This window comes from Phytophthora infestans, genomic scaffold, assembly GCF_000142945.1.
Source record: "Phytophthora infestans T30-4 supercont1.4 genomic scaffold, whole genome shotgun sequence".
Lineage (NCBI taxonomy): Eukaryota > Oomycota > Peronosporomycetes > Peronosporales > Peronosporaceae > Phytophthora > Phytophthora infestans.
The window spans coordinates 3,787,891-3,798,787 of NW_003303755.1; the positions used below are offsets into that span (position 1 = coordinate 3,787,891).

Sequence of the window (10,897 nt, forward strand, 5' to 3'; positions counted from 1 at the left end):
AATATTAGCATTAATAAGTTATCTGAGTGGGTTTCTGGTATTGCTAAATCGTACATGTTACATGTACAGCAGTAGCCGGTCGTGTAGACTGGCAAAACTGTGCTTATAAACGTTGTCACTTGATCCACAAAGATAGATAGTGTTAGATTGACGTGTGAACAAAAATAAGTTATATGTGCTGATGACAATTACTACTGTAAGCGAATTGAACTTGACCATTGTTTCCTAAGCGGTTTTTTAGACAATAAAATTCTGATACTTCTTAATAGGATCAATGTCACCGTTTCCTGCACCCCAGCATCACCCGAGCTAAAGCCACTATGCGACGTGCTCGAAACAAACGCTTCGAGACGAAAAAGCCAGTCAAAGTTCGCACGGAGTACTGCTCCTTTTACAACAGATTCGGCAAGTGTGTGCCTGCTTGTTTTTATGAATGCTGCAGCTAATTTGTGCGCTTAATCTACTGAATGAATGTTAGGTTACTGCAAGAACAAAGAGGAATGCAGGTTTATTCACGACAGTCGACGGGTGTCGATGTGTCGGAAGTTTCTGAAAAATGAGTGCGACGACCCCAACTGCTTGCTGTCACACCAACATGACGAGGTGGAGATACGAATTGGCTTTTGCTACGCTGACTCTCGCTCATACTGTGGTTTCGGCACGGCTTGACGAGAGGCTTGCGGCTACTGTGTTTCTAACTATTGATTGTGTACGTAACTTGTTGTCGTGTATCTTTTTTTATTGGCTCTGTGCAGAATAAAGTCCCGGATTGCAAGATGTTTCTGCGCGGAGCGTGCACTCGAGAAGGCTGCAAGTACCGCCACGTAAAAGTTAGCGCGACGGCGGAGCTCTGCGAGCAGTTCATGAAGGGATACTGTCCTAAGGGAGAAGCATGTCCGCTTCGACATGAGCTTCCTCGTAAGGCGCCCACGACTACGGTATCGCCGCAAAATTCTACATGTAATAGCAGTACCGGTAAGCCGGCAACTGTGGCAGGTACGTTGTCATCTTCATGTTCAGAGACTACGAATGCATTAGCGGCATCGTCTGGTCCAACATCGGCTAGTGGCAGTCCAAAGAACGACAATGAGGAGTTGGCGATCCGGCCGAACATCCGCTTCGCCTCCAAGCACAGCGCAGGCTTCCCGTCCCTGTTCGATGGCCTTCGTCCATCAGGAAAGTAAGGAGGGCATTTAGATGGACAGATTTAGGAAGTAGAAGTATTAATAAGAAATAGATCATCTGTTTTGACCATTTCAAATCAACCGCCAACTTTTCGCGCGAAAAATGGAGCGAGTCCAATTCCTGGCTTTCACTGCGCAGCTCAAAGGTGCCACTGGTGTACGGGAGTATTTGCAAGGTACGTACAGCCCCCTCCCGCTGCATTGGCAGCATCTTTATAATCTTTGTGCATGCAGAGCATCGACAAGTGGCTCCGGCCATCTTACAGGAGCTTAGCGGACCTGTTTTATTGAACGATGGAGAAGACGCCGAGGGTGAAGCAGCTCCAGACTTTGGCATCCGCATGGAACAACTGCCTCTGATAGTACAGCGCGAGATTTGGAGTGCGTTGGTGAGCGGCGCGTCTCCGAGCGGAGACGTCGCTGAACAGCTAGCACGAGCCTTCCTTCGGGTCGCAGTAAAGCCACGACGTCGTGAGACTGACACTGTGTGTATGTCACTGGCAAAGATGGTACTGAGAGACGAAGCATGCGAAGAGCAGAAAACCACCATGGACGCTGCGTTCCGACGCCGGATGCGGCGTTTGACGTTAAATCGCGTAATGTTTCCTTCACAGGAAGACGAGGACGACGAAGTGTACAAGTCGCTGCCGACTGGAGGTCGTAGTGATATACTCCAGACTGCTAGAGCGAATTCATATCGAGGGAATAAGCGGTCACGAGGAGAGACACCCGAAGACCTCGATAGGGAGCAGAGTTCAAAAAATCGCTCACCAGCTTTAGAAGCCGGTGCTACGGCGCCAGAACGACCGCCACTAACGAAAGAGGTTCGTAGGATATTCAGCTGCAGGCAAGGCACACTCAGTTTGCGTTAACCTGCTGTGTATTATGTCAGATGGAGGAGCGCGCGTCTGGCGTGGCCAAGCAGCTCGTGCTGCTTTCACGCTCAGAAGCAACTGCGGCGGTGGACGATGTCGCTACACGTGCCTTTGATATGCTTGCTGAAGTGGTTAATGATGTCCATACTACGTATGCAGCTAACGAACGCAGCTTCCAGTATCTATGCAAGATGCTACGTGTGGACTCTACCAGCGACGAAGCTCTCCTTCAGATCACCAGGAATGTATCGATTCCCATGCTGAGTGCATTGTGTACTAACGCTGCATGCATTCGCTGTCTTGGTGGACAGTGCGCTAGTCGATTCCAACTGGAGCTCACGCTACGCAGCGATCTTTCTTGAAACCAGCGTGCTGCCCAAGATACGTGCTGCCGATTCGGTTATTTCTCGTGTGCTGCTTCAGACGGCACTTCGCTTCGGCTCCAGTTATGCCGGTACCCTTGTTGACTCACTGTTGCTCCCTCTTTTGGTCGGTGGCGAATGCGATGCTGTTGGTCCACCACAGGCGGAAGCAATAACACGAATTCTGCGCAGCCTAGATACTGTACCAGCAGATCAGCTGGATGGATTTCTCCTAAAAAGCTTGGAAGCTGTGACCGCCAACGACAATCTGCACCCACATTTGCTGTCAAATGAATCAGCACTATTGGTGTTCCAGAACGTTCTCAACACGAAGCCAGTGCTGTCAGTGTTGACGATAGAACGGCTTGTTGGAGCTTGTGAGGCAGTTTTAGAGCGTCCAGAAGCTGAACAGGTTCGAGGATCGCTGAAATTCGCCACGGTCATCTTTACTTTGATTTCGAAATACCCGCAGCAATGTTCTGGTCATGTGGAAACGCTCGAAGCAATTGCTACTCAATTGACGTCTATTATGGCGAAGACAACACTTCGCTCACTGCAGAAGCTGAAGACCAGCAAGTAATCAGTGCTTCGAACACAGAAAAGTGAAGCCAAAATTATGGAAGTGTTATTCACTGCGTGGGCTACAACAAAGCAAATTTATCAAGAATTGCACGTGCTAGGCTTTTGATATTTCTTTCAAGGCTTGCTGCACTCGTAGTATCGTCCTAGACGATACTGCATCATCATTTCCAGCGCTGCTGGCGGGTGCTGTTTCATGATCGCGCTGCAATCTTCGCCGTGCTGAGCAGCTTCCAGAAGTACTCGCGCTCCACCAGGATGTACACTGAGCAATTCTGTCACGTCAAAAACACTGTCGTTGGCGCGGATCCAGCATGAGTGCTCGCTTTGGTGCCGCTTCATCTCGCAGGAAGATAACTCGCGTTCAATGCTGGAAGAGCTGTCGATTGACGACGGCTCACGATGTTTCCATGCTGTTTGACGCAGTGTTTGTCCAGTAGACACCGCAGACCCGGCAAATGTGACTTTGAGTTGGTATTCCTTTTCAGCGCAGAAGAAGCAACGCTCATTCGTGCACACGTCGTTGCATCCAATGCATGCGTCGCATTCATTCGCTGTTCGACGTGCTCCAACTGATACCTGAAGAGGTTTGCGTGTGGCCCGTGGAGATTGAGCAGCGGTGGGGACATGATCACTGCTCAGTAGCAGATCGACACTATCTTCTTCATTGTCGTCTTTGAGAACGACAGCACTACGGATTGACGTTATGGGACTTGTCTCCGGCTCAGATGATTGATACACTTGGTTGCTGCTACTGGAAGCAAAGCTGTCACTGACATCGTGCTCGGCTTGCTGCTTTGATGGTACCATGCCAGCATTTATTCTCTCACGCGGGTTCTTGTATAGCTTCTTTTCCAATGATTCTATGGCGGATTCTGGTTTCAATGGTATCAGGAAGCTTTCATCACGAATTGAAGTCGGTGGCTCGCTCGGATTAAGGTGTTCAAGTCTCATGGACCCCTTCGACATAACCGTACCCAGACGATTCGTGGCACCCGGGTTGAGCAGCCTCTCCATTGCTGCATTTGTGGACTCGCTAGTGCCATTGCTAAAAGGTCCGACTGGCATCTCAATCGTCCTCTCGGTACCAAACAACAGTGACGGAGTATCCATCCTTCCCTCAATAACGGCATGATAGTAATCGAGAAATGATCCAAGATCGCCCAACCGCTTCTTTCGCATTTCTTCACCACTAGAATGTGAGAGTTGGTTGCTATTTTGTGCCCTTTGAAGCTGATCAGCTGTGATTTTGGTCGCAAAGTGGCTCAGCACGAACTTCATAAGTGCCACCGATGTCTCGGCCATGCGTACCAGGCGGACGTCGACAATAGAATCCATCAGGAATCGGTGTTTTTCCAGAAGCTGACCTGCCAGTGCATCTGTCTGTTTTTCAGCTGGCACGTCGTGGGTTTGAAGCTTTTGTCGGTTGCCCACCGCGAGATAATTCTGACGATCACGTGCCACTCGCTGCTCTTTCGCTGCACTTCGCAGACACACCAACAAGTGCTGGAGCGTGAGCAACGTTTCGTAAAATATCACATTGATCTGGTTCTGCACTCGAGCTTCCATGGCAAACAGAACGGAGGACTGATTTGACGAGAGGCTCGATGGGGGGCCACGTTCTACCTCTGGATCTACTGTCCAGAACGCTCGTCCGACACTGGACGAGGTTGCCATGTATGATGAGTCATTTGAGGCAGCAAATGAGGCAGGGATGAGATCGACAATGGCATGCTGAAGTGTCCCGTGCTGGATAAAGTGCTGAATCATCTTGGCCCGCTGGTCGCCAGCTGGATTGGAATCAAGAACAGTGTTTGGAGTTCGGACGCCCAAGAAGCACTGCAGCAGTCTGAGACACCAGTAGCAAACGAGAACGTCTTGCTGCAATACAAGTTCGTGTAAAGTGTCAAACACTTGAAGAATCTATCAACGCAACATGGTCAGTACAGGAATTACACAAAAGCACAAGGAGGACGTACCGTGTCGTCTGTGAAGCATGCTTCTGGATGGTGATACAAGCGCACAAGTGCTTGCAGAGAAGTGATGAGCTCCGAGCTGGTGGTGTCTCCGTACCGTCGCAGTGTCGCTACCAGCGTTACGAGATGTCCGAATACAAGCTCCATGGCCAAGTTAACCACATCATCTTGGCCGGGTCCACTTTGCGTGAGTTCTTCAAGTGGGAGATTGGCATTGAGCTCCTCCATCGCGATGACGATGCCCAGACCTTCGTTCATGGACAGGTCCGAGTCGATGGAGTTGCGCATTTCGTATACAGGCACTGACATGCGCTTGTCCTTGATTCGCCGCTGGAACCATCCACGCCCACTTGAGCCTTGAGAAGCTCTTGGTGTCGATACACTGGCACCGCGTCGTCTGCGGGGAGACCACACACTGCTGCCTCGGCTTCTTCCGCCGGTGCAATCTTCGGGGCGAGCGCTTGTTTGCGTAATGCGTCTCAGCAGGAACGTTGTCAACGACATACCAGCAATACTGCTGTCGGTACTAGCGGTGTCAGCAGTGTGCGGATGGTAGAACCGGCAATAGTTAAGACCCGAGGAGATAAGGACGACGTTGTGCTTCCCTGCTTCTCGACACACCAGCAAAAGCAAAGTGACAAGCTGATCGCGAGCATCTAGATCAAGAACCAGCGTATCCTCTTGCTTGAACTCCAGTATAAGCGTTCGTGGATCCCAATCCGGGCGAACAATCGCTAGCAGCGCGCTGTACGGACGTGCGATGACAGTGCGCTTGGAGCGGTGCATCTCCACGATTGCATCACCTTGCAGAACCAGCTGGATCTCATTAAACGCCTTCTTGCCACCATCACTGCCATCACTTTCAGGCGCTGCATCACCGTTTTTCTCCGTATCTCTGATCTTCTTCACGTCGAATCGGATGACCGAGGCACGATCCAGCACCTGCGTATTGTGGAGGTGAAGCTGCAGCGCCGTGATGTGCGTCGACGTCTTGTACAGCTCCACTCCCGCGTCTTGAGCGGCAGCCACGATCTCATTCAGACACTCGTGTCTCTCAGGACAAAGGAAGAACCGATCATGGAAAGCTGTGGACAACACCATACCTTCGGGATGTTCACTCGAGAAGGCCGCCAGATTTAAATACAGGAGTGGCTGGATCTGCACCCGACGACCGCATTCATCCAAGAAGATGATGCTGGACACTGCCACCTGTATGAACAGCAGCTGGTGTGACCCATCGGCGTATTTCTCAATGCATCGGTAGTGGAGTCTCCGAGTATTCACGAGTCGATACAGCAGTGGCTTTCCTAGAGCTTGACGACGCAAGCGAGCCAAAAGCGACAGCAGATGGCCTCGTGCAGGGCATACAAACTTTATCTTGGCTGAGCGGAAGCGCGACTTCTCGAGTCTGAGCACAAAATGGTTGTTGGTTGGGGACAGCTCGGCATCGTCGATGTCGGCGATCTCCCACTGGTTGGTGCACCGGAACGTTTCTGGGTTGTACGTGCTCAGCGTGGAGGCAGTAACCACGAGGATGCGAGGGTACGAGGCCCACCAGCTCACTTTGGTCGCCAGATACTGCGCAATAACCGTGTCGCCGCCACCATTTGAGCTGCCGGATGGTAGAGTAGAGTCGTTGACTTGGGACGCCAACATTTGGCGTAAAGGTTATAGTCTCGTGTGAAGAGAAGAAGGCTCAGTCTGCGAGAGACTGAGAAAAAGATGAAGTGACACCTTCAGCAGAGACAACAAGAGCGTCGATGGGTGTTACGGCAACCTGCCACTGGCGTCGGCGACGGAACACTTCAACAATGCGACAGATTATTATCTGAATTTGAAATTGAAACGTTTCTGAAACGTTTTTGATCTTTCTAATTTGAAACGACTATTTCTGAGTACTTCGTTCTGATTCTCACCATTGACTAGCGTGAGCGATGGACGTGGAGGATGCAACGACGTTAAGCTACGAGGCCTTTTGCGCCCGTTATATGACGCTTAACCGGCCCGTACTGCTGCGAAACGTCACGGATACGTGGTTCTCCAAGGCGAGGCACTGGCGTGATGGGCGAAAAATCAACTTTAAGTATTTGAAGGAACACTACGGCGCTGCATTGGCACCGGTAGGAGGTGCATACAAGTCCTAGGCATAATTCGCGATCTCAAAGGACATGTCAATTAGGTGGTGAGTGGCGATGTGGCGGAGTACGGAGCTGAGAATCGATGGACAATGAGACTAGGTGAGGAGCTAGAATGCATCAACTACTAGGACTTACTGATATCAGGTTGTTGATGCGGCGTAGATGAGTATTTGGACCTAGTTGAGAGCAAAATGGCGGGGAAGAAGTACCTCAAGGACTGGCACTTCGTTCACGCCTTCGGTCACGACAGTTACGTGTGCGTTTCGGCAAAAAACGAGTATTTGATAAACTTGCTAACATAACATTTGACGTGAATGATTGCAGAACACCACCTTTTTTCAAGGATGACTGGTTAAATTGGTATGTTTGTTCATTATACTTGAGTTACAAGAATGAGAAGAGGACTTACAAGTTTGCCATTTCCAACTGCTGTCACAGGTGGTGGGACCACAAGGAGAAGAGCGACAGCGACTACCGGTTCGTGTATCTTGGTGAGTTTGTGCTGACACGTCCAGTGTACCCGATCCTACGCGCTCACATTGGTTTCGTTGCATTCATTAGGCCCCGCTGGAAGCTGGACACCGCTACACCATGATGTATTCCGCTCGTACAGGTATGGATTTTTTTTATCGTGTTCGGTACGACACACGGAGTATATAATGGACCAAATTGTGTCATATTTTAGCTGGTCGGTAAATGTGTGCGGCCGCAAGAAGTGGGTATTTTACCACCCAGATGATGTACGTGTCGTGTTGCCAGTTAACTCTCTGCTACATCATGTGTTAGCTAAATATTATCTAACGTTGTCGGTTGTTATTGCGAAGTAGGAACCCAAACTCAAAGATCGCTTCGGTCGCTTTGTCGTCCCTGACGTGACAATTGGGAAGATTGACACGGAGCAATATCCCCAATTTCATGAAGCAAAGCCAATCCATGTCGTCCAAGAAACTGGTGATGCGATTTTTGTTCCAAGCGGATGGTACCATCAAGTCGAGAATCTTGAAGACACGATCTCGATCAACCACAACTGGTTTAACGGGTACAACGTCCGAGAGATGTGGAAATTCTTTAAGCGTGAGTACGCCGCCGTGGAGCGTGAGCTAGAAGACCTAAAGGAAATGGGACTGGTCGGACGTGAGTTTGGTGACCAGTGCCAACTGGTTATGCTAGCGAACACTGGCATCAATTACGTGGAGTTTCGCGAGCTGTTGTACGCCAAAGCAAGTCAGCTTCTTGAAGAAAGAGAAGATCCAGACGACAACAGCTTGGCAAGGGTTGGAAGTGATCGATTAATTCACCTTGGATATGTAAGTTCACGTCGATGTGAAGACTTTGAGCCGTCTGGAAATTGATGTGTTTAACTTGATATTTGTGTAGGTGCGCGATATTCTTCAAGAACTCAACGCAGCATTGAAAATAGTGGATGCAGATACCAAAGCGAACAAAGCGTGGCTGGACACTGATCTGCAATTGCAAACTCTTGGCGAAATGGCCAGCAGATCAACAAGTCACACATAGGGGAGATGCAACAAACAAAATAGTTCTCAGTCTATTTTCGAAAGAACTGTTTGCGAGTCTCGCCGGACGTTGAGTCCACTTGTATTCTGTAGCAACAACGCCTTCTAACATCCATGGCATCGAAACCACTTGAGGAGGAGATTGCCGAGCTACGACTAGCTAATGACGAGCTTTACCGAGAACACGCACATGAGAAGGCGCAGATGCAGGTCGCTGTGGAGCAGGAGCGACGGCGAACTGCTGAACTAACTCAAACAGTTGAGGCCATAACGGAGGAAAATGGTCAGTGGCGTGAGAGCTACGCAGCCTTGGACGAAGCAAAGCGATTCGCAGAGGAGCAGATCGAGGAGACAAGAAGGTACGCGGAGGAGCAATTCGGAGATGAGAAGGCCCAACTGGAAGAGCAGATAGCTCAGCTAGAGGAAAGCGTCAAGAGCTGCACGACACAGATGGCGAATGATCTTGCAGAGCTTGAGCGACTTCGTGCCTCGGATGCTGCTCACGAAGAGCAAGAGGCAGAACTCCAACGACAGCTAGATGAACGCGATGATCGCTTTGCTCAGCTCAGTGCTGAGTACGACACGCTTCGAGTTCAGTATGATCAACTCCAGCAGACCCAATATGACGCTCAAAAGGCTCACGAAGACGATCTTGCTACAAAGCAACAGGAGCTGAAAGATACTGCGTGCAAAATAGAGGAGTTGCAGACACAAGTTGCAAGTCTAGAAAGCCAGCTGAAGGCAGCCTCTGCGGGCGAAAGCGTGCGCGAAGCAAACCAAAGTGCATTGCTACGTCGTGCTGAGCAACAGATTAACGAGAAACAGGAGAAACTTGACGAGGTCAACGCACACGTCAAAGAGCTAGAAGATGAGGTAGGTTTGCTGTCGGTCATAGGCTCCGGAAACGATTACGCTGCACGAATTCGAGGACTTCAGCAGGAGGTTTTCGTCAAATCCGAGCAGCTAGTACAGCAAGGTGAAAAGCATCTTCGTATGGCGGGCCTTTTTGATAAATCTCGGTCCGAGCTGACACAACTTCGAGATGAAGTTGGCAAGGTGCGTCGCGTTCTACTTCGTGGAATTGGTCTGGACCCCACGCTCACCAGTCAAGACACAGGAGTGGATGACTCGCTGTACCAGCATGTTAAGCTTGAAGAACTGGTACGTTTGCGTCTGAAGACGTTTGAGCATGAATGGCAGCTCGCTGGAGCTTCATCGACCTTTGATCCCACGACGGACGACGACCAAGACATGGGGCCATCATCGTGTCACTTACCTAACGTCGAGAGCTTCTCAGCATTAGACGCACTTGGCCTTGGCGGTGTGGGACGTTTGGAACGTGAAATGCGAGTGCTTCGAAGCCGAAATAAGCGGCTAATTGAGCGCACCGAACGACTCGAAAGCGAGCTGGACACTGCTCAAAATGGACTTCGCGACCTGCAAAGCATGCGCGAAAAAGTGGTCGAAACGGTGGGTCGTGAACGTGTCGAGAAGGAGCTGCGTGCGAAGAGTGAACAAGCCAACAAAGAGCTGAGCGAGAAAGTTGCAGCTCTTTCGGAGCATGTAGAGAAGCTAATGGTGCACTTGAAGCACGAAGCAGCGGCGAAAACTCGCGCAGTGGAGGCCCAGCGTCGTGTGGAGAAGGAGCTACTCGAAACGAAGGATAAATTGACCTCTGCGACTCGAAAGAATGCTGCACAGGACGCAAAAGTGACCGAGCTCGAGCAAGGCGCACGCATTTTGGAGGATCAGCTCCGCCTCATGGACGAGAAGTTCATCGACATTCGCAATAAACTGGACTGGACACGTTCATCTGCGCGAAAAGAGAACAAGCAGCTCTCCGCCGAGCTCCGTTCGCTGCGCATGAAGTGGCAGATGGCGAGCGATGCTGGAGCCCTGAATGGATTACCGGACTGGGCTTCTCCTACTTCCGTGCTAAAATTCTCAAAGAAATCGCCACTAGGAACGAGCAACTCGAATTCACGACTACCTACGCCCAAAGCGTCGAATAACGGGCTAACTCCAGCTGTAGCGGCTGTGGTGCAGGACGCTTTGGCTATTGGCAAAGGTGCCCGCGTCAAGTTCGACATTCCAAAACTACCACAGCCAGAGTCTGACGCTGGTACACCCTGGTCTGATGCTAAGTTGTCGGTGCTGCAGCGGCAATTCCGACGAGCATAGGAGGTTTTAACATTGATTATGTGTCATGCTTGCTTTGGGTGACAAACATCTTCAAATAATTTCGATGCTTATGCCCGCGCATAAA

General features: G+C 50.4%; 5 protein-coding genes across 5 annotated transcripts; 4 read left to right on the top strand and 1 right to left on the bottom strand.

Annotated features, from left to right (window-relative positions):
* Positions 1-298: 298 nt before the first annotated feature.
* PITG_03888 (uncharacterized protein) lies at positions 299-1,184 on the top strand (the record flags this gene model as incomplete). The annotated part of the gene is made up of 4 exons (XM_002906881.1): positions 299-405; positions 479-603; positions 756-1,000; positions 1,067-1,184. 3 exons carry the CDS (start codon positions 535-537, stop codon positions 1,182-1,184), a joined length of 432 nt encoding a protein of 143 aa, XP_002906927.1.
* Positions 1,185-2,076: 892 nt separating this feature from the next.
* Positions 2,077-3,001, top strand: PITG_03889 (uncharacterized protein; the record flags this gene model as incomplete). Its single annotated transcript, XM_002906882.1, has 2 exons — positions 2,077-2,332; positions 2,379-3,001. 2 exons carry the CDS (start codon positions 2,077-2,079, stop codon positions 2,999-3,001), a joined length of 879 nt encoding a protein of 292 aa, XP_002906928.1.
* Positions 3,002-3,117: 116 nt separating this feature from the next.
* Positions 3,118-6,632, bottom strand: PITG_03890 (uncharacterized protein; the record flags this gene model as incomplete). The annotated part of the gene is made up of 3 exons (XM_002906883.1): positions 3,118-3,788; positions 3,831-4,913; positions 4,967-6,632. The coding sequence occupies 3 exons, from the start codon at positions 6,630-6,632 to the stop codon at positions 3,118-3,120; spliced, it is 3,420 nt and encodes a 1,139-aa protein (XP_002906929.1).
* Positions 6,633-6,910: 278 nt separating this feature from the next.
* Positions 6,911-8,466, top strand: PITG_03891 (uncharacterized protein; the record flags this gene model as incomplete). Its single annotated transcript, XM_002906884.1, has 8 exons — positions 6,911-7,096; positions 7,156-7,213; positions 7,277-7,370; positions 7,439-7,474; positions 7,553-7,623; positions 7,676-7,727; positions 7,800-7,854; positions 7,942-8,466. The coding sequence occupies 8 exons, from the start codon at positions 6,911-6,913 to the stop codon at positions 8,464-8,466; spliced, it is 1,077 nt and encodes a 358-aa protein (XP_002906930.1).
* A 279-nt stretch (positions 8,467-8,745) lies between these two features.
* On the top strand, positions 8,746-10,812 carry PITG_03892 (uncharacterized protein; the record flags this gene model as incomplete). Its single annotated transcript, XM_002906885.1, has 1 exon — positions 8,746-10,812. One exon carries the CDS (start codon positions 8,746-8,748, stop codon positions 10,810-10,812), a length of 2,067 nt encoding a protein of 688 aa, XP_002906931.1.
* Between the last annotated feature and the right edge of the window lie 85 nt (positions 10,813-10,897).